The 22363-nt window shown below is 46.1% G+C and overlaps 1 protein-coding gene and 1 non-coding gene across 2 annotated transcripts in view; both read right to left on the bottom strand.

Moving 5' to 3' along the window:
• Positions 1-1733: 1733 nt before the first annotated feature.
• SUGP1 (SURP and G-patch domain containing 1) overlaps positions 1734-22363 on the bottom strand; it is a 31496-nt gene continuing 10866 nt past the window's right edge. Inside the window, exons 6-14 of the mRNA XM_077859261.1 lie at positions 22197-22297; positions 21143-21266; positions 12051-12406; positions 5097-5203; positions 4045-4222; positions 3569-3675; positions 2399-2544; positions 2187-2316; positions 1734-1931 (exon numbers count right to left, since the gene is read on the bottom strand). Coding sequence (XP_077715387.1) covers positions 1905-1931; positions 2187-2316; positions 2399-2544; positions 3569-3675; positions 4045-4222; positions 5097-5203; positions 12051-12406; positions 21143-21266; positions 22197-22297 — 1276 coding nt within the window. The 3' untranslated portion in view covers positions 1734-1904. The remainder of the gene's footprint in view (positions 1932-2186; positions 2317-2398; positions 2545-3568; positions 3676-4044; positions 4223-5096; positions 5204-12050; positions 12407-21142; positions 21267-22196; positions 22298-22363) is intronic.
• Positions 2983-3086, bottom strand: LOC144291299 (U6 spliceosomal RNA). The gene has a single exon (XR_013358605.1). It is a non-coding gene; the product is annotated as a U6 spliceosomal RNA (small nuclear RNA).

Raw genomic sequence — 22363 nt, 5'->3', positions numbered from 1 at the left:
GGTCATGGGTTGGGGAGTCCCTTGAAGGACGTGTGTGCTGTGTTCCTCCCATATAGCCTGGGCACCTCAGGGCAGCGTCCCTGCTCAGTGGGTGGGGTCAAAGGGAGGGAGTCCTAAGGATGGGTTTAGATTAGGTGTGGATTGCTAGTTTGGTGAGTTTGGAATATGTTTCTGCCCAGGAGAATGGCTCTGGCCTGGGGCCGGGGTGTGGTTGGGGGGCTCAAAGGGGAGAGCTGAGGGAGGATTCTGAACAGCCTACAGGAGGCTGGAATGCGTCCAGGGGAAAATGCAAAGGGTAGGTGGGGCTGCACCAGGGAGGGGACCATAGTAGGGTGGGGCAAAAATTAGGAGACAGCAGTCTTTGCCACTCCCTCCAACCAGCTTTGAACTCTGGCCCATGTGGTACTTGTGGTTACTAGGAAACAGTGAGCAGGTCTCCACTCAATACCTGCCCTTGAGGGGGCCCCCAGTCTGCTGGTGGGGAAATTTCTAACCCTCACCCTTTTTCCATGCAATCCCTTGGCCTTGTGCCAGCTGGGTCCCATCTCTGAACCTGGGTGACAAGATGATATTCAGGCCACCAACCTGACAGCTTCCCTCCCAGTTGTCCATTGCCCACGGGGTTAAAGTTCAGGTTCCTCTGGGCTGACCTGAGGCTCCAGTCTCATTTCTTGACTTTTCCCAATTCTAGTGGTGCCGACACCCCCAGGCCTCTTTTCTGTCTGCAAGATGGACCCTCTAGTATTTCCTCACCCCTTAAAGCAGATCCTAATATCCCTTCCTCCAGGAAGCCCTGCCACCCTAGCCCACCCCTGCAGGGCCAGGGGTGTCTGATCCGGTTCTGTCTAGCAACCTGGCCTTGCACCTGTGTTCAGGATATGCCTGTACATGCACATTGAATTTGGGTGCCATTCTCTTCCAACTCTCCACTTGCCTGGGAGTCAAGTCCATGGGCTGAATCTGGAGAGCCTCCAGGTTACTAATTCAATTGAAGGGTGACCTTGACCTGGATGGCGAGATACCTGTGACCAAGGCCTAGGGTCACCATCAGTGGAGCTTCTGGCTGCCCAGAGCTACTTTTTTTCCCCCCAGAGATACTCTTGTGCTAAAGACCCAGGACCACTGGGTAGCCTCCACACATGCGAATGTTACTCTTTGCCCTGCCTTGGGAACAATGTCCATGGAGGGGATGACAGGGTGGCATATGTCATCCCAGGTTGGGCTTTGCTGTTGAGACCCCCCAGTCCTGGATGCACCTGGCATGCTTCATCTGTCCACAAAGTTGTCTCCCAGAGGCACAAGCCCCAGGGCCTCATGTGTCCAAACCATTGGCAGGACAGGACCCAGGGCTAGTTGCAGGGAGGGGCTGTCAGCGCCACCTGCTGGTGAGGTGACTGGCACAGGCGTGCCCTAGGTCCACCTGCCCAGCAGATCTGAGGATAGCTGGGCAGTGTCCTGGGACCCCTTCCAACCTAACTCCTGCAGCACAGTGCTACACTGGAAGATCCTTGATGCCCCTCGTCCAGGTGCAGCCAGGTCTTAACTGATCAGCCACCAGCCCCTCTCAGAGGGTCTGTAGATCCTCCCAACTCTAACCTAGGCTGATGATGGCCCCATAGGCAGACAAAGGTCTAGGTGGTTCTCTTGTATTTCTTAGGCACTAGGGAATCTTCCCAGCAGCATCCCAGCCCCAGCTGCCCAGTCCAGCCCTGCTGCTAAAGGAAACAGAGGGGTTTCTGGTGATGGCAAAACCAGGCTGCCATGGTAGGCAAGCACTGGAACTTTAATACACGGCACGACACTCGAGACAACGGGAAAGGCAGGCAGAAATGCAGGCCGGAACATTCCACAGTCCAGGGATGGTCGGTCATTTGGAAAATACATTTGTGGTTTTTCCAGAATACTCAGTAGTAAGGCCGTCTGGGGTTGTTCTGTGGGAGGCAAAAAAGATAACACAGGAAGGGGGTCAATGCCATAGACAGCAGTTCCTCCTGCCCATTAGAACATGCCAGGGAAAGCTGAGCTCACATTCTCCAGAGGGGAGGGAGGTGGAAGAGCTGCTAGTGAGACCTGGACTAGCTGGACTGGGGAAGGAGGGACAGCTCTGTTACCAGCACTGCATCTCCCCTGTTGAGATTCTGGACAGCCTAGCCAGGAGCTGTGGTGGGGGCTGGGGACACACGCACCAGGGGGTTGGGCCGGAAGCGGTAGGCCAGCATCATCCTCTTGCGGAAGGCCTCATACTCATCATCCTCCTTGGAGAGCTCAGCTGGCCGGTCAATGCCAAAGCCTGCTCCATCTACTGTGGTGGTGCCTCTGCAGGGGGGTGACAGGACCAAGTGAGTAGAGGGCCAGCCTGATGCCAGCAGGAGGATTTGCAGAGGGTGCATACACTCACTTGTTGACTGGGTTCTTGATGCCCTGGCCCTCTGAGCCCAGCCCATCGCCCTCCTTCCAGCCCATTTTCATCAGCATCTGGTAGCCGATGTTCTCCACCGTCAGCTTGAACTCCTTGTACTCTGAGTAGTCAGGCTCTCGGCCCTCCTGCAGGGCAAAGAGGTGGCTGTCATCTACCGGAGCTGCAACTGTCCCAGGTCCTGGCACTGGCCTGAACACTAGACTCTGCTCCGCCCACCACCAATGGCCTCACTGACTGCTGGGACCACCTGCCCAACTGCATCCTCTGTACCAAGTCAGATTCCTTGACAACAGACCAAGATGTTCCTTTTCAGGGTCCCTAGGGCCAGACTTTGTACCAAGCTGCCTGGGGCAAAGTAAAAGAGGGCAAAGTGACGAGTCACACAGGCCTTACCCACCACGGGAAAGATTAATGGTTCATCAACAAAGAAAAGCCCTACATTCCGAGGGCAATTCGTTGCACAGAATGCTGAGAAGATGTGGTCAATAAGGTGACCACCTTGATTTTTTTTTTGGGGGGGGTTACTGTTTATTTATGACAAATGTCCCCCACCCGTGGTCTTCAAAAATATGGAACGCTTCATGTATTTGCATGTCATCCTTGTATAGGGGCCATGCTAATCTCTGTATCATTTCCATTTTAGTACATGTGCTGCTGAAGCAAGCACAGGTGACTGCCTTGTTGATGAGGTTACGTGGTACAAAAGCAGTTTTATAAAAATCCCCTAAAAGATAACATGGGATGTGCCCCGTCAGCTGTCTCTCCTCAGAAGCATGATGACAGCATGGGAGGAATGCGAAGTTCTTCTTCTGGAGAACCCAGTCCATGGGGGCTTCTGCCTGAGGAACGCTTTGCCTATAAACTGCACTTAATTGGCTCCACTGAAAGCAGAATTTCCTTGAAGGCTTGGGAACTGTTTCTAAAGCGGCAGCTGAGCTGCTTTTTGCTAAATCCCTCCACAGACGGTGTCTATCATCAACAGATGCCTCCTGGGCAAGAGGGCCCAGCTTATCCTGTGAACGAGGGGGGCCTTGAGGCTGCCTCAGGCGCCTGCCTCGTGAGGCTAACAGGAGGAGCTGGGCCACTTGAGTGGCTGCCTACTGGACAGCCCACAGCAGGGGTTGGTGCCTGGAGACCCTCCCAGCTCACCTTCAGGGCCTTGAAGGTTTCCATGAACTTCTCCAGCTCATCTGGTGGCAGGAAATCTCCAATAAAGTGCTTGCCACGGCCCATCTTTGTCAGCTGCTCGGCCCACTCTGCCCAGAGAAGCAGGAAAAGTGAGAGAGGAAGAGGGTGGCCCCCCAACACAGATATGAATCCTGGGAGGGTGCAGGGAGTCGTAGGAGAATGAGGGGGAGACCCTGACCCAAAACCCTGCTCCTACAGGCAGCCCTGCTAAGTGCCATGTTCAAACAGCAGTGAACACTTAGAGAACCACTCTTTTCCAAAGAGGAAACAGAGACAGAGAAGCCAAGTCTCTTGCTCAAGGCCATACAAGTTGGGCAGGTGGTGCCTCCAGGTGCCTTTCCAAGCAGGTGAGTGAGGCTTCCTGAGCCTGTGGTGCAGAGGGCATGGCCTCACCCAGGTACCCTCTCACTCCACCCACAAGGTGCTCCTTGGTATACCCCGAGTCTTGTCCATCTCCATGCGCCGCAGCTGGTGTTCCCAAGTGCCCAGCTCACTGTCCACCTCCTCATCACTGTCGTAACCATGCTGATGCTGCTGCAGGGCCTTCTCCCACAAGAGCTGCATGTCCTGCATCGCACGCTTGTGCTGCATGATCATGTCATACATCTGCTGCATCTGTGGGCGGCACATACCAGTGAGCAATGCCACGTACCACATGTGCAAGGGGCTGGCCCCTTTGCCTTACCTATGCGTGTCAGGTGCCCTCATCCTTCCCGCTTTCTGCCCTCCCTAGGACAGACACATGAGCAAGGCTTGGAGCAAGTGCTCAAGAAGATACAAAGTCTTGTTTCAGCGCATGCCCTGGGTTCTTTGAATCCCTGTGCTGAGCAAGGAGAACTCTTCTCTGTTTTCACCCAGTCTGGCCTGGAGCACAGCATGTCCTGGATACCCTTGCTATGGACCAAATGAGGGTACCGCAGGCCCCTGACCACGGAAGGGTTGAGGCTGAGGTGGCACAGCTACCAGCCTGAAGGTGATGACTGGGGTGAGCTGTCCTCAAGGACCAACAGACGGATACCTGTAGTTCCCCAGGAAAGCAGCAGAGAAGCAAAGCAAGCTCTCACTCCAACACAGCCCAACATCAAATGAGCATATGTCACATGGTTCAGGGCACCCAGTGCTAGCCAGGCCTATCCTGTACCGGATGTTGGAGGATAGTGGACAGAAAACTAAAATGGAGCCTACCTAGTCAGGAATAGCCCACAATTGCGTTGGGTGGGGTGCAGCTGCAGAGCACCAGCCTAGGGACTGCCCAGGCAGTGTGAGAAGGCCTCAACTCTGGGTTCAATGCAGGCTGGGGAAGGCCTTTGGGAGGTGGGATGGGGCCGACAGGGACATGCCTGCCCAAGGACCTCTCCCCTGAAATGGATCCACTCAATGCAGAGAAGCTCAGAAAGAATATGACATGACCGTGGAACTGTGAGACGAGGCAGGGGACAATACTCCACCAGCCCCTCTGGAGCCTGTCTGCTCTACCCCACAGACTTACCTCCTGTTGCTCCTTCAGCTGCTTCTTCTGGGCATCTGACAGCTCCGTGACACCCACCAGACCTACAGGCTTCCCTTTCTCATAGCCAAGCCCCTTGAGGTCCTGAACTGGAAATAAGACACAGGCTGGTCAGCAACAGATGCACGGGTCCAGACCGGCTCCTGCATGTGGCACAGAGCCCATGCGCTGACAACACCTGAAGCACACAGCACACATGCCAGAGCCCTCACATCACAACAGTTGTTATTCCTGTCACATGATGACCCTGAGGGCCTTACTGTGCTATATCTCGTGCACCCAGTTTCACCCTCACGTGACCTCTCCACGCACGCTCTATACCCCCATGTTGCAGATGCCAACATCAGAACTTTGAGGTCCAGGGCCTCACTCAAGGTCACATGTCTGATGGGTGACAAGACAGAGACATGAAAGTAGAAATAAGCATGTGCCTGTGTGCGTGCATTCACACATGGACTCTTGGAAATAAGCCCTTCAGGGAAAAGAAACGCAGCATAGACACACAAGAGTTCAGAGTCTGGCATAAGACTCAGCTGTGTAGCTGTTAGCTCCTTCCGGGGAGGCAGCCGACCATCCTCAAAGCAACTGACATTTAAATTGGCATCAGTTTTGGAGCTTGACTGGAGCCAGCAACACTAATGCACATGAAGATGCTGTGACAGCCCCATCTGGGTGGCGGAAACCACCACCCCTCAGGCAGTAGCTTCCTGGAGAGAAGTTGGGCAGACGGAGGTACAGAGGAGAGGCCCTTCTGGCATGTGCAAAGAGCTAGGTCCTCCCACCACACTAGGGCTGGGGATTCACCCCCAAGAACCACCCACAAGTGCTCCCTGACCCCAAGTTTATATCCTAATACCTTCCTGAAAGGTCTGTGTTGGAGCCTTATGAACAGGGCAAGAGAGTCAAGGTCTGAGCAGTCCACTCTGTGCCTGGACATTGCCCACTGTCCCTCTCCTTGGGCCTTTTTACCAGCAAGCAAGCAGGTAGGGGCTGCTCACACTCTCCCAGGGATGACATGGGCCATTGGCATTTAAACCTGGATGCGAGCCTTTAGAGCCTATGCCTGTACACTAGACCACAGGGGAGGCTTCCTCACCAGCTAGGAGCTGGGGCCAGGCCTCAGAGACAGAATCACGAATCACGACATGGACGCATCAGAGCAGCACGCAAGGCTGAGCACCCTCCATTACAGCAGGCACCAGAGTTCAGCACTTGGTGGCAATCTGACATGAAGCACCCTCAATCCTGGGGAGACCTGCTACCTAGAACCCCAGGGTGTAGGAGAATCTTCACTAGCTTACTCCTTGGATTGAAAGACCACCTTCAGAGCTGGACGGGCAAGGCCAATGGGCAAAACTGATGGGCAAGGCTGACAGGCCAGCCATGTGACTTGGGTGAGCTGCCTTCCCTCTCGGCCCATCCTTGCAAAACAAATGTAGTGTCAGCACCAGGGCACCTATGACTCCTCTATGCTTGTCTGTCCAGGGGTGAGGGAGGCTGAGAGGGTTCAGACTGCAGCACAGGCTGAGTGGAGGACAGTAAGCTAGATGCCCGCAGATAGTCTCTGTCACCTGTTCTCACCTGCAGAATGGGACGACAATAGACTCCCTAACCTGGTGGGTTTGTGTTAGAAAAGGAGAAATGAGACCATACATTGGCCATCTCTGAAATTGTCAAGTAGGCAGATATTGGAGTGGACTGTGCAAAACTGACTGTGGCAATCATGGTACTTATCATCATGTATTTCCTGAGCTTTCTATGACAAGAATGGATCCAAGCACTTTAAAGCTTAAAGGAGATAACAGGATCCATGTAGATGCTATCTACAAGAGACTCGCTTTAGATACAAAGTCACAAATAAGTTGAAAGTGAAAGGACAGAAAAATGTACTTCATTTAAACAGTAACCAAGAGGGGGATGGGATGGTCATACAAGTGTCAGACAAAATAGACTTCCAGTCAAAAAAGATTACAAGAGACAAAGAATTTCTATATTGATAAAAAACTTGAATTAGAAAGAAGATAAAACAAATATATACCAAAAATGGACAAAACTGAAGGGAAAAATAAACAGTTCTACGATACTAATTAGAGACTTCAAAACCCCATTTTTAATAAGGGACAGGATATTTAGATAGAAAATCAATAAGGATGGAGTGCCTGGGTGGCTCAGTGGGTTAAGCATCTGCCTTCTGCTTAGGTCATGATCCTAGGGCCCTGGGATCCAACCCTGTGTCAGGCTCCCTCCCAGGAGTCTGCTCATTGAGGAGTCTGCTTCTCCCTCTCCCCTCTACTCATGCTGTCTCTTGCTTTCTCTCTCTCAAATAAATAAAATCTTTAAAAAAAAAAGTCAATAAGGATATAGAAGATTAAACACCATAACTAATGAGACCTAACAGATGTATACAGAACATGCAACCCAACAATGGCAGAATATAGTCTTCTCAAGTGCACAGGGAACATTCTCCAGGACAGATTACATGTTAGGCTACAAAATGAGTTTCAATAAATTTTTTTTAAAGATTTTATTTATTTGAGAGAGAGCGCATGAGCAGGGAAGAGGAGAGGGAGGGGGAGAGAGGGAGAAGCAGACTGCTCAATGAACAGGGAGCCTGATGCGGGACTCAATCCCAGGGCCCTGGGATCATGACCTGAGCTGAAGGCAGATGCCCAACTGACTGAGCCACCCAGGTGCCCCAAGTTTTAGTAGATTTTAAAAGACTGAAATCATAATCTTTTCTGATCACAATGGAATGAAACTAGAAATCATTAACAGGAGGAAAACTGAAAAGCTCACAAATATGTGGAAATTAAACCGCACACTCTTAAACAATCAATAGATTAAAAAGGAAATCACCAAGAGAGATTAGAAAATATTTAAGAGGTGAATGAACATGAAAGCAGAAGACACCAAAACTTACAGGATGGAGCAAAAGCAGTGCTACAAGAGAAATATATAGCTATAATCACACACATTAAGAAAGAATTATCTCCAATCAATAACCCAACTATACACCTTAAAGAACTGAAAAAGAAAACTAATTCCAGAGCTAGCAGAGGGAAGGAAATAAAGATTTGGGAAGTGGAGAATAGAAATATAATAGAGAAAATCCACAAAACCAAAACTTGGGTTTTTTTAAAAGATAACAAAATTGACATACCTTTAGGCAGACTTCCTAAGGAAAAAAAAAAAGACTCACTAAAATCAGAAATGAAAGAGAGAATATTACTAATGAAATTATAGAAGTAAAAAGAGATCATAAAAGATACTTTGAATACCTGTTTAAGCCAACAAGTTGGATAATCTAGATGAAGTGAACCAATTCCTAGAAACATATAAGCTATCGATGCTAACTCAAGAACAAAGAGAAATTCTGAATAAACTTATAGCGAGTAAAGAGATTATTGAATCAGTAATCAAAAATCTCCCAACACAGAAAAGTCCAAAACCAGATGGCATTACTGGTGAATTCTACCAACCAACCATTCATTGATTCATTTATTTATTTTTAAAGATTTTGTTTATTTATTCATGAGAGACACAGATAGAGAGGCAGAGACACAGGTAGAGGGAGGAGAAACAGGCTCCATGCAAGGAGCCTGATGTGGGACTTGATCCCAGGAATCCTGGGTCACACCCTGAGCCAAAGGCAGACGCTCAACCACTGAGCCACCCAGGCGTCCCTACCAACCATTTAAAAGAACAATTAATGCTAATAATTGTTCCAAAAAATTGAAGGGAGTATTTCCTAACTCATTCCATAACACTAGTATTACCCTGATACCAAAAGCAAAGACACCACAAGAAAACTACAGACCAACATTCCTTATGAATATAGATGCCAACAAACTGAATACAGTAGCATGTTAAAAGGATTATTCACCATGACCAAGTGAGATTTATCCCAGAAATGCAAGGGTTGTTTAAATAGAGTTCTGGTACCAATTCCAATGTGTGTGTGTGTTGGGGGGATGCAGCAGAAGGTCCCCCACACCAACGAGCAATTTTCAGACACCTGCTGAGTATCCAATAGTTCAACTCAGTTCTGACACTATCCACCAGGAGGTAGTAGCATCAGATTCCATGGGTTAAGGTATCAGTCTTATAAGACTGCTCCCCTCCCCAGCCAACTTCAGCTGCCAACTGCAAGCCAAAGTCATCACCTATGCTTCTGACTGGCTATAGATCAGAGGTTCCAATGATCCCCTCCTGGGTTCAATTAATTTGAGACTGGCTCACAGAACTCAGAAAAACATTTTACTTACCAGATTACTGCTTTACTTATAAAAGGATATAAGTTAGGAAAGCCAGATGGAAAAGATGCCCTGGGAAGGTATGGGGAAAGTGCCCAGAGTTTCTATGCTCTCTGAGCATGCCACTCTCCCTAAACCTCCACACCATCACCAAACTGGAAGCTCTCTGAGGCCTATCTCTTTGGGTATTTATGGAGGGTTCAGTGCATAGGAATGATTGGTGAAATCACTAGCCACCGTTGACTGATTCAACCTCCAGCCCCTCTCCCTTCCCTGGAAATTAAAGTATGGGAAAATTCCAACCTTCTATTCATGGTTGGTTCCCCTGGCAACCAGCCCCCATTCTTAGGTGCTTTCCAAAAGTCACCTCAGTAACATAAACCCAGTTGTGGTGGAAAGGGGCTTATTATAAAATAACAAGACCCCCATTTCACCTTTATGGCTCTGAAGCATTTTCATGAACTGAGGACGGAGACCAAATAATACAACAAAAGATGCTCCCATTGCTCTTATCACTCAGGAAATTCCAAGGGTTTTAGGAGGAACTGTGAGCCAGGAACTGTGAACAAAGACCAAATACATATGAGAAATATTACTTTGGTCATCTGAATGGCCAAATATGTATTTCTTATAAACCACAATATCACATGGGTCAATATAAGAAAATTAACCAATGTAATAGACTGAAGGAAAAAACCCATCCAATCATTTCAACTGATATGGAAAAAGCATGTGACAAAATCCAATACCCTTCAATGATAAAAGTATTCAATAAACTAAGAACAGAAAAGAACTTCCTCAACATAATAAAGGCCATATATAAAAACACACACCTAACATCATATCATAGTGAAAGACCGAAAACATTCCACCTAAGATCAGAACTAGGGGAGGATGCCCATTTTCCCCACCTCTATTCAACTTAGCACTAGAAGTGCTAACTAGAGAAATTAGGTAAGAAAAAGAAATGAGGCATCCCACTTGGAAAGCAAGAAATAAAATTATCTCTATTTGCAGATGACATGATCATAATTATACATATAGGAAAGCCTAAAGAATCCATCAAAAGATTGTCAGAGCTAACAAGTGAATTCAGCAAATTTAGAGGATCCAACATCAACACACAAAAATCAGTTGTATTTCTATATATTACCAACCAACAATCCTAAATGAAAATTTAAAAATTTATTGCTGTTTACAATAGCATCAGAAAAAAAAAAAATCACTTAGGAGCAAATTTAACCATGTAAGAACACATACAATAAAAACTATAAATCATGTTGAAAGAAATTAAAGAAGACCTAAATAAACGGAAAGATATCCTGTGTTCCCAGTCTGGAAGACTGGTTATTGTTGTAAGGAAGACTTAAATATTGCTATCAAGTCCATAAGGCCCAAAGCGATCTACAGACTCAATGCAATCCCTATCAAAATCCCAACAGTGTTTTTGCAGAAATGGAGAAGCCCACCTGAAAACGCAAGACCCTCAATAGCCAAGCTTGAAAAAGAAGAACAAAGTTCGAAGACTCACTCCCAATTTCAAAACTTACTACAAAGTTACAGTAAGCAAATAGTTGGTACTGACCTAAAGACAGACACTGTTACCAGTGTAACAGAATAGAGAGCCGGGAAATAAACCCTTATATCTAAGGATAATTGAGTTTAGACAAGGCTGTCAAGACCATTCAATGGGGAAAGAAAAGTCTCTTTAACAAAAAGAATCCAGGAAAACCAATCTCCACATGCAAGAGAATAAAGTTGGATCCTTACTTATATCATATATAAAAATTGCCTCAAAATAGATCAAAGTCCCAAAACTATAAAAAACTTAGAACACAGGGGCAAATCTTCATGACCTTGAATTTAACTATGGTTTCATAAATGAAACCAAAAGCACAGGCAACAAAAACAAATTGAACTTTGATGAAATTTAAAACTTCTGTGCATCAAAGGACACTATCAAGAGAGTAAAAAGACAATCCATAGAATGAGAAGATATATTTGCAAACTATGTATCTGAATAGTGGGTTAATATCCAGAATATATAAAGAACAACTCCTACAACTCAACAACAAAAAGACAATTGTCTTAAGCTATCGCTAATTTAAAAGTGAGCAAAGAACGAAAACACATTTTTCCATATAAGCTATACAAATGACCAATTAGCACATGAAAAGATGCTCAACACCATCGCACATTAGGAAAGTGCAATTCAAAACTACAACGTGACTTCACTTCATAACTGCTGGGATGGTTATCATAAAAAGGTATGGATGTGGAGAAATGGGAACCCTTGTGCACCGCTGGTGGGACTATCAAATGGTGCAGGTGCTGTAGAAGAGTTTGGCAGTTCCTCAAAAAGTTAAACAGAATTATCGCAAGACCCAGTGATTCCGCTTCTAGGTATAGACCTAAGAGAATCAAAATCAAGGATTCAAATAGTACTTGCAGACCAATGTTCACAGCAGCATTATTTACAGTTGCCAAAAGGTGGAAACAATCCACATGTCCATCAACCGATGAATGGATAAAGTGTAGTCCATCCATAAAATAGAATATTATTCAGCCATAAGAAGGAATGAAATTCTGACACATGCTATAGCACAGGTGAACCTTGGAAACATTATCTCAGTGAAAGAAGCCAGATTGTCCTGACAGAGGTGGGGGAAGGGGTTCAGCCCACCTGACAGAGGTGAGGGAGAGGCGTCTACATCCCTCTGTACCAGCTCGGCGGGTGGGAGTTCCACCTTGTCCTCTTCAGGCCCCCACCGGCTCTTTCGCTTCTTTTTCACAGTGGCTGTGGTGGCTGGCTTCCCAGGGATGGTTGGAGCTGGAGTGACTGCGGGCGAGGGGGCAGATGAGGCAGGGCAGGCAGCAGCTGGGGGCAAGGACCCCGATGGGGTCTCAGGAGGGGATTTGCGTTTCAGGCTGAGGTCAGGTGCCATGAGAGTGCCTGTGGGGCCAGCCTTAGCTTTCCGGAACTCCTCCAGCTTCTGGCGGTAGTATTTGTACCCTTGGCTGTTGGGTTCGTATAGAAAGCTGCAAAGGAGAGGGGGAGGGGGGCACATTGTCAGCTGGGCCCAAGCCCCCTGCCTGATTCTGGGCAGGAGCAGCTTGGGCCTTGTGCACATGTGCCCAGGTTAGCCAGGGTCATATAAGGGTTGAGATCTCCATCACAACATCCTGCATTTCCAGGCTTCAGTAGCTGCTGGCTCTGATGGCCCAAACTTGAGGAACAGTGTAACATGCTCACAGCTTGTTACCATGCCATTCCTGTGAGCCACTGGCCATTCCAAGTCCCTACACCATCTCTATCAGGCACTCCTCCGTCAAAGGAAAAGTGGTGGCTCTGTCAGACCTTCCCCAGGCTCTGCAGGGCTTCTTCCCCTGTTGCTCTAGATGAGCACACCAGTGCCTTCAAATCAAGAAATCCTGAGTTGGGAGAGACACCTAATGCCACAAAGGGCAGGATTTGCCTTAAACCTGACAGCTTGGCACATCTATGCTTCTCTCTGATGTACCCTTGAGAGGCATAAATAGCAAATGAAGCCAAAACAGAAACAATGAACATTGGAATGGACAGGGACTAGACTCCAACTGGGCAAAAGCCCCCAATTCATTGGAAGTCCAGGGTCCCCTTGGTGTCCACTTACCAATCCTACTCCCAAGTCTGAAGCAGGTGGCGCTGGCTTCAGAGCTGGCAGAAACTATGGCTCCCTCTGCACCTGCCTGGAACCTCTCAGATTATGCATGTCTTGAACTGACAGTCCCACCTCTGGGGTCCACATCAGAGGGAAGAGGCACAGCTCAGCTCCATGAAGCAAAACTTGTGTACAGCATGGGCTATACAGCTCTTGACAAGAAGGGGCTAGACCTGCACTCATGAACTTGGAGGTTCCAGTCACAGCGTAATGCTCTGCTATAAAAGCAGTGTGCTTGAGGTGCCTGTGTGGCTCAGTCAGTTGGGCAACTACCTTCGGCTCAGGTCACGATCCCAGGGTTCTGGGATTCCAGCCCCAAGTTGGGAGCCCTGCTTAGCGGGGAGACTTTTTCTCCCTCTGCCTCTCCTCTCACTTGTGCTCATTCTCTCTCTCACTCTCAAATGAGTAAGTAAAATCTTAAAAAAAAAAAAAAAAAAAAAAAAAAAGGCAATGTGCAGGCTCAGGGATGTGGTAAATTCTTTTCGTACAAGAAAGATAGCAGAAAGAAACCCCAGCTCTACTAACGTTGGTACCTAAGGTGGGATAGAAAGACAAGGAGATGGTGGCATCTCTATACTCCTTCATACTTCTTTGCCCTAGAGATAGACAACGTGAACAGTTCTACTTCTATTAAAGAAATTAAGTGGGACGCCTGGCTAGTTAAGTCAGTAGAGCATGTGACTCTTGATCTTGGGGTAGTGGGTTTGAGCCCCATGTTGGGTGTAGAAATTACTTAAAAATATTATAAAAAAAGAAAGAGAAAGAAAGAAAGAAAGAAAGAAAGGAAGGAAGGAAGGAAGGAAGGAAGGAAGGAAGGAAGGAAGGAAGGAAGGAAGAAGGAAAAGGAAAAGGAAAAGAAAAAGAAAAGAAAAAGAAAAAGAAAAAAATAAGAAAAAGAAAAAGAAAAAGAAAAGAAATTAAGTAAGTAATAACCATTCAAAAACAGAAAGCAGGACAGCCCCGGTGGCGCAGCGGTTTAGCGCCGCCTGCAGCCCGGGGTTTGATCCTGGGGACCCTGGATCAAGTCCCACGTCAGGCTCCCTGCATGGAGCCTGCTTCTCCCTCTGCCTGTGCCTCTGATCCCCCCTCTCTCTCTCTGTGTCTCTATGAATAAATGAATAAAATCTTAAAAAAAAAAAACAAAAAACAGAAAGCAGTAGGCCTACAGGAGTTCACTGGTGAATTCTACCAAACATTTAAGGAAGAAATGGTATCAACTCTCTACAATCAATCCCTTTCACAGGATAGAAGAAAAAAATACTTCCTAGCTTATCCAATTACCCTAATACCAAAACCAAATATATCACAAAAAAACTACAGACCAGTATCTCTTACAAACATAGATGTAAAAATTCTTAACCAAATATTAGCAAACCGAATCCACAAATGTGTAAGAATTATCGGGGGACAGAGGGACAGACAAAATACATGAAGTTTAAGAGGTACAAACTTCCAGTCATAAGTCATGGGGATGAAAAATACTGCATAGGAAATACGGTCAAAAATAACTTTGTGCGGTAACATGTGGGAACTTCTGTGAGCATTTTGTGATGTATGTAATTGTTGTTTTTTTTTAAAGATTTTATTTATTTATTCATGAGAGACACAGAGAGAGGCGGAGAGATACATAACTCTATGTTATGTATCAACTATACTTCAATTAAAAAAATTTTTTTTAAAGATTTATTTATGATAGACATAGAGAGAGAGAGAGGCAGAGACACAGGAGAGGGAGAAGCAGGCTCCATGCCAGGAGCCTGACATGGGACTCGATCCCGGGACTCCAGGATCGTGCCCTGGGCCAAAGGCAGGCGCTAAACTGCTGAGCCACCCAGGGATCCCTAAATTTTTTTTAAATTTTAAAAAACTACACACAGTGAAGTTTATTCCAGGTATGCAAAACTGATTTAACATTAAAAAAAAAAAGTAATCCATCACATCAAGCTAAAAAAAGATCATGCAATTATACTGATAGCTGCAGAAAAAGCCTTTGACAAAACCCAACACCCATTCATGATAAAAACACTCAGTAAACTAGAAACATAAGAAAACTTTCTCAACTTGATAAAGAGTATCTAACAAAAAATCCTACAGCTAACATCAAACTAATAGTGAGAAACTAGAAGTTTTCCCACTAGGAATGGAAACAAGGTCAGAATATCCCACCCCACCAATAAGTTTTAACACTAGTACATGTACTAGAAGTCTTAGCTAATGCAGTAAGAAAAGGAAAGAGCAAGCACACTGACTGAGGAAGAAATAAAACTTTGTTCACAAATAACATGATCATCTATGTAGAAAAAAATTGATTAAAAAACTCCTGGAACTGGGGGATCCCTGGGTGGCTCAGCAGTTTGGTGTCTGCCTTTGGCCCAGGGCGTGATCCTGGAGCCCCGGGATTGGGTCCCACATCGGGCTCCCTTCATGGAGCCTGCTTCTCCCTCTACCTATATCTCTGCCTCTCTCTCTCTCTCTGTGACTATCATAAATAAATAAAAATTAAAAAAATAAAAAATAAAAAATAAAATACGAACAAATTCTATGAGGAAAACTATACAACTCTGACGAATGCATTCAAAGAACTAAATAGGGGATCCCTGGGTAGCTCGGCAGTTTAGCGCCTGCTTCTCCCTCTGCCTGTGTCTCTGCCTCTCTCTCTCTCTTTCATAAAATCTTAAAAAAAAAAAAAAAACCCAAAAACAAAGAACTAAATAACTGGAAAGATATTCCTTAATCATAGATAGGAAAACTCAATATTGTCAAGATGTTGTTTTTTTCCTTTTTTAAAAAAAGATTTTATTTATTTGAGAGAGAGAAACAGCGACAGAGATAATGAGAGCATGAGTAGGGAGGAGAGGGAGGAGCAGGCTCCATGCTGAGCAGGGAGCCCGACATGGGGTTTGATCCCAGCATCCTGGGACCATGACCTGAGCCAAAAGTAGGTGCTCAACTAACTGAGCCACCCAGGCGCCCGGATGTTGCTTCTTTCCAACTTGATTTATAGATTCATTGCCATCTGAATCAAAATCCCAACAAACTCTTTTGTGGATATTGACAAACTGATTCTAAAACTTACATAGGGACAAAAGACCCAGAATAGCCAAAACAATATTGACTGAGAACAATTTTAGAAGACGGACATGACTAGATTTCAAGGCTTACTGTAAGCTACAGTATCAAGGCAGGGTAGTTTAGTGAAAGAATAGAGAAACAGATCAATAGAACAAAGGGCCCAGAAAAAAACCCATATAAACATGGCAACTGATCTTTGACAAAGGAGCAAAGGCAGTCCAATGGAGCAGATTCTTTTCAAGGGGAATTGGATATCCCCCCCCACACACACACAAAGGATCTAGACACAGACCTCACACCCTTTACAAAAATTAACTAATAATGGATCATAGACTTACATGTAAAACGTAAGACCATAAAACTCCAAGAAGATAACACAGAAGAAAACCAGATGACCTCATAAATGGTGATGACTTTTTAGATACATTCAAGGCACAATCACGAAAAAAATTGATAAGCTTCACTTCATTAAAATTTAAAACTCGCAGGGGCAGCCCGGGTGGCTCAGTGGTTTGTTTTTTATATTTTTATTTTTATTTTTATTTTTTTTTATATTTTTTTTATATTTTTATTTTTTTTATTTTTATATTTTTATTTTTATTTTTATTTTTATTTTTATTTATTTATTTTTGGCTCAGTGGTTTAGCACTGCCTTCAGTCCAGGGCCTGATCCTGGAGACCCGGGATCGAGTCCCACGTCAGGCTTCCTGCATGGAGCCTGCTTCTCCTTCTGCCTGTGTCTCTGCCTCTCTCTCTGTGTGACTCTCATGAATAAATAAATAAAATCTTTAAAAAAAATAAAATAATAAAATAAAACTCCGGGATGCCTGGGTGGCTCAGCAGTTGAGCGTCTGCCTTCGGCTCAGGGCGTGATCCTGAAGTCCTGGCATCAAGTCCCACATCAGGCTCCTTGTGTGGAGCCTGCTTCTCCCTTTGCCTGTGTCTCTACCTCTCTCTGTCTCTCATGAATAAATAAATAAAATCTTTAAAAAAATTTTTTTAAAACTTCTGCTCTGCAAAAGACACTATCAAGAGAAGACACACCACTGACTGACAGGTAATATTTGCAAAAGGCACATTTAGTAAAGTACTATGATCCAAAATATACAAAGAACTCTTAAAACTCAACAAGAAGAAAAAAGACCAATTAAAAAATGAGCTGATGATTTTAACCTACACCTCACCAAAGAAGATACACAGATGGCAAATAAGCATATGAGAAAATGTTCCACATCATATGTCATCAAGAAAATGCAAATTAAAACACCAAGATACCACTACACATGTATTAGAATGGCCAAAATCCAGAACACTGAGAACATCAAATGTTGGCGAGCATGTGGAGCAACAGGAACTCTCACTCACTGCAGAGGGAAAAGCAAATGACACAGCCACTTTGGAAGACAGTTTGGCAGTTTCTTACAAAACTAAACATACCATGCAATCCAGCAATCATGTTTCTTGGTATTTACCCAAGAGTTGAAAACTTATGTCCACACAAAAACCTGCACACAGATGTTTATACCAGTTTCCTTCACAAATGCCAAAATTTGGAAGCAACCAAGATGTCCTACTGTAGCTAAATGGATAAACAAACTGTGGGACATCGAGACAATGGAATATTATTCAGTGCTAAAAAGAAATGAACTGTCAAGCCATATAAAGATACAGAAGAATCAGTCTTAAATGCATATTACCAAGCAAAAAAAGCCTATCTGAAAAGACTACATACTACACGGCTCTAATTATATAACATTTTGGAAAAGGCAAACTGTGGAATCAGGAAAAAAAAATCAGTGGTTGCCAGGAGTTAGTGAGGAAGAAGGAAAGAATATGTGGAATATGAGTGATTTTAGGGCAAGGAGAATACTCTGTATAATGCCATAATGATGGATACATGTCATTGTACATTTGTTCAAACTCACAGAATATACAACACCAAGAGCAAATCCCAGAGTAAACTATGGACTTTGGGTGATTATGACATATTAATGTAGGTTCATCAGTTATACTAGTCTTGTGGGGAATGTTAATAATAGGGGAGGCTGTACAAGTGTAGAGGCAGGGAAGGGCATGTGAGAAATCTCTGTATAAATTCCCTTCAATTTTGCTGTGAACCTACAAGTGCCCTAAAAAAATGACACCTTAAAAAAAGTTAAGAGACAAAAGAAAAAAAACATTTTCAAAGATGGAAGAGAACAGTTGGCTGGATTTGAAAAAAAGATGCTTAGTAACCAGAAAGAGACTAATATGGATTTAAGAAGAGCCAAGTTGAGGGACCTGCCCGCTGAGGTAGGTGGGCAGCTCCTGATAGGGAGGTTTTCTCTAGGCTCACAGACCCTAGCCTTGTCTTAGCTGCTGGTTTGCACTGGGTCTCCTCCAAGTTGCCTTAAGAGGCAGCATCCAAGAGCTCCCCATGGGTCTGTGATGGTGGAGGGATTAACAGCTGCCATCACACATGGGCTCTGGGCAAGAGTGCAAAGGATTCTATAGCAAAGACACCCTTGGGTAGGAGTGATCCTGTCCCAGGTTAACCAAAGTTGACACTGTGGTGTCTTTTATTCCAGTCTTTTTTTCAGCATAGATTTATCTGAACAAAGTTCTGATTCTATTTTCTGTATTTTTATTTTAAAGATTTTTTAACTTGACAACATAAGGCTTTCCTGTTAGAATGGCATGGAGTGTGGTGATGAAGGCACCTCCTCCCACCGGTCTCCAAGCCTCAGTTTCCTCCCCCTTAAGAGGCCAGCAACAGGTCTTTGAAATGAACATGGCTCACCCAGGTGACTAACAGGTTAGAGTGGCTTGTTGTAGATGCTGTGCTTGCTGCTACAACCTTCATCTAAATGCCTTCTGATGGCCACGATTCCACGGAGGAGATGCAGTTATTAAGAATTTAGCCCACTGAGGCTGGACATTCAATTTGTGACTCATTTTTCAAGACTACAGATGACTGTATATAACATTATTTCTGGGGATGGCATCTCAGAAGTGGGATGACTGGTCAAAGAACGGGTGTTTCCAGTTTCTTTATAGATAAGTCATTGTTACAGATTGTTTCCTGAAACACAGAGCTGCTGGGGTATGCCTGGCCCACATGAGGAATCAGGAGGCAGGGAAGGCCAAGAGAGGTAAATACCTGAGCTGCTCCTGTTACATTTGGTGGTGAAAAAGGTGGCCTCACACCTGACTCTATGTGGAGATTAAACTAACCTTTGGCCATTTTCCCACCAAGCACCCCAGGCTCTGCCCTTGCCCTGGCACCCCTTCCTACTTCCCTCTGGCCTCCATCACAGTAGCACCCAATGAGCTGGGCATCCAATGAAGCCCCACAGAGGAACCAGAGCTGCCTGTGCTGAGCACATCTCTTAGTTCTGACCCCAGTGGAAAGGCTTGGCCAGAGCTGCTGGGCCCTGGACCTCTCTGACCAAGGAAAGCAGTCTGGGCTCACAACTCTAACAGAAATCCACAACCTTGCTCACTTTACCTGCCATAGATTTTTTACAGTCAGCTCTACTTATGATGAGTGAAGCTAAACTAAGTGTCCTTAAATAAACTTATTTAAGTAAATCGGTTTTAAAAAAAAGTGTGGTGACTTAAAGTAGACTATTACGTCAACTCTGGTTTGGGCGGTGCGGAGTGGCGGCTGATATCACAACCATGTGGTATCTTAGGGGATGTCTAGGCCAGGCAGACCGCTCTCTTGAACTCCAGACCCAAACACTCCATGGCCCCCACAAGGGCTCCTGGCTGCCCAGGCCGCACATGCACGGATGCCTGAACACCTCAGTAGCCCTCTTCCTGTCCTTGTCCACTGAGTCACTGAGCCTTGGCCCTCCCTCCCCTAGTTCCCATGGATCTATCAGCATCCCCCTCTCTAGTTGTTTCTCCTCTGCCTATCTGCCTTGACCTGGTGTGTCTGACCACCGGCACGACTGTGGCCAGTGACCTTGGAAGCAGAGCTTACCCCATCACTCTATGCAGACCCTCTCTAAAGGCTCTCCATGAACACCCACCCTCAGGGACCTGGTCCTGCCCTGGATCCAAGGCCCAGGGACACTGCACATTGATGCTCACCCTACACTCTAGTCACATTGGCATGGCACTTGATCTCTGCTGTTTCACTCTTGCTTCCTTTGTCCCGAGTCTCCAGTAGTATCTAGAGTCACTGAATCAACTAGCCGAGATTGTTGCTCCTGGACTTTTTGTTTTTTTGTTTTTGTTTTTGGACTTTTTGTTATACATGTCCTATTTCCCTACTTTCTGAGTCAGAACTTGTGTATTTGTGGCCAAAACAGTCTCAAAGGTACATCACCCCTACACTGAATTTGGCATCCACTTCATAAGCCCCTATGGTCCCTACCCAGCAGCAGTGATTGCCCAACTCCCACTCCAACCCCCTGCCCCCATGGAACCACCCCCAGCAAAAAGGAGGTGCTGAACCTACCCAACGAATGAATGGGTAAACACAGACCCAGCCTGAAGGGGCTGGGATGTGGCTCCAAGGCTGGAGACAGCAGGGAAGCCAGTCTGCTTGTCCCACACCCTCCATGGAACCTATATACAGGCTGAGAGTCCCCACTTTACAGAGCCTAAGGTACCACATTCCCACTTTCCTGCCACTCCCTCATTGGAAAGCTATGACCCTACAAATGCGCAAAGTGAGCAACAGTTCTGTGAGTTTCTGCCCAAGAGCCTGGCTCTCCTAGCCTAGGGCTGTCATCGCTGTTACAAAGGGAGTCTGAGGAGTCCAGGAGACTTTCTCTGTGAGGCATGTCGAAAACAAAAGACCCCAAGGCCCCTTGTGCCTGCCTCAGAGAGAATTTGGGCTCTGACAAGTAGTTGTCCATGGGATGGCCAACCTGGGCTTAGGGATCAGAGCTCCTAGGCCCAACCGTGCCACCTTCTAACTGTGGGATGTTGAGCCTACTGGGAGTGGGGAATGGTGGTGCTGTGATCAGGGTGTGTGAGGGGTCATTTCTCTGTTTAGTTCCTCTCTTACCTGAATGCCTGGTTCTCGCGATTGTTCTGGAGAGCAATGGTTTCCACTTCTGGACCCCCGTCTGCTATGAACCTGGCTAACTTTTCTGCAAGGTTCTTGGCCTCTTCATCCTCTGGGGGTGAAACTTTAAGCAGGCTGTCAGTACTGAGCTCAACTCACCACACCCAACAGCCTAATTTCTGCTAAGAACCCCATGGGCAACAAGAGGGGTTTATTTTAGGAACAATGCAAAGAAAAACAGGCAAATGGGAATCAGATTACTGCACTGGGATCAAATACCAAAATTAATATTACAATATATCTTGAGCCCCTGCCCCCACCCTGCACCTTGCCCCTGCCCACTCCCATAGATCATAGAACGGAATATAAGAGGTCTGGATTCAGGCCAGAGGAGAGATGGGAGCCCCACCTCAGTCTTTCTGCCAGGGATTGCCTATCCAGGTCACACAGGGAAGTGGGCCTGGCCCTCTTCTCCTGGGGAGACAGTGAGGGCACAGGGTGGCAAGAGATAGACAAAACATACCAACCTCTGTGGCCTGTGTTTGGCCTAAACAATGATGCCCCTGCCACCCACTATAATCTGGCTGGGATTTTACTTCATGACGGCTGGAGACCAGCTAGCACCTCCCCCTCCCCTGATACTCATCCCACGAGGAGCTCACCAGCTAATCCCTTCTGTCCTCTACTCCCCTCCCCAACTGTCAGGCACATTTGTTTCTAGGTCCTCAGTGCCAGACAGGCAGCAGGAGTTCATTAATACTTACTTAAATGACCAAGAACCAATAGGCAACCACTCTATCCCTCTGCCCCCTATACATGCACAGAGCTGAGCTCTTGAACTTAACAATGACCTTGACCTTGACCCTCACATTCTTCCTCACCTCAGACCACTCATGAGGAGGGCAACCAGCATGACCCCAGTTGCCTAAGATGGCACAGACCTGGGCCACAGGCACCACCCCATGTATCACAGCCTCCCAGAACCCCGTCTCCACATGAAGTATGGGTTGTCCACATACCTCCCAAGAACGTCCCACCCCCTCCACCCACTTACCTTTCTGAGAGGATCCCTGCAACTTCTGTGCTTCCTTTCTTATCTCAGCCACCTTCTTTCTATAGTAGAGGAATTCTCTGCTATTCTTATCATGCAAAAACCTGGAGAGTTTCACAAAACAGAGAGGAAGGTGAACAGTGGGGATGGGCTAACCCAAGTAGCTTCTG

The sequence above is a fragment of the Canis aureus genome, chromosome 19, assembly GCF_053574225.1.
Source record: "Canis aureus isolate CA01 chromosome 19, VMU_Caureus_v.1.0, whole genome shotgun sequence".
Taxonomy (NCBI): Eukaryota; Metazoa; Chordata; class Mammalia; order Carnivora; family Canidae; genus Canis; species Canis aureus.
Note: the sequence above shows the minus strand (reverse complement) of the source record. Positions and strands in the feature narration are given on the sequence as shown.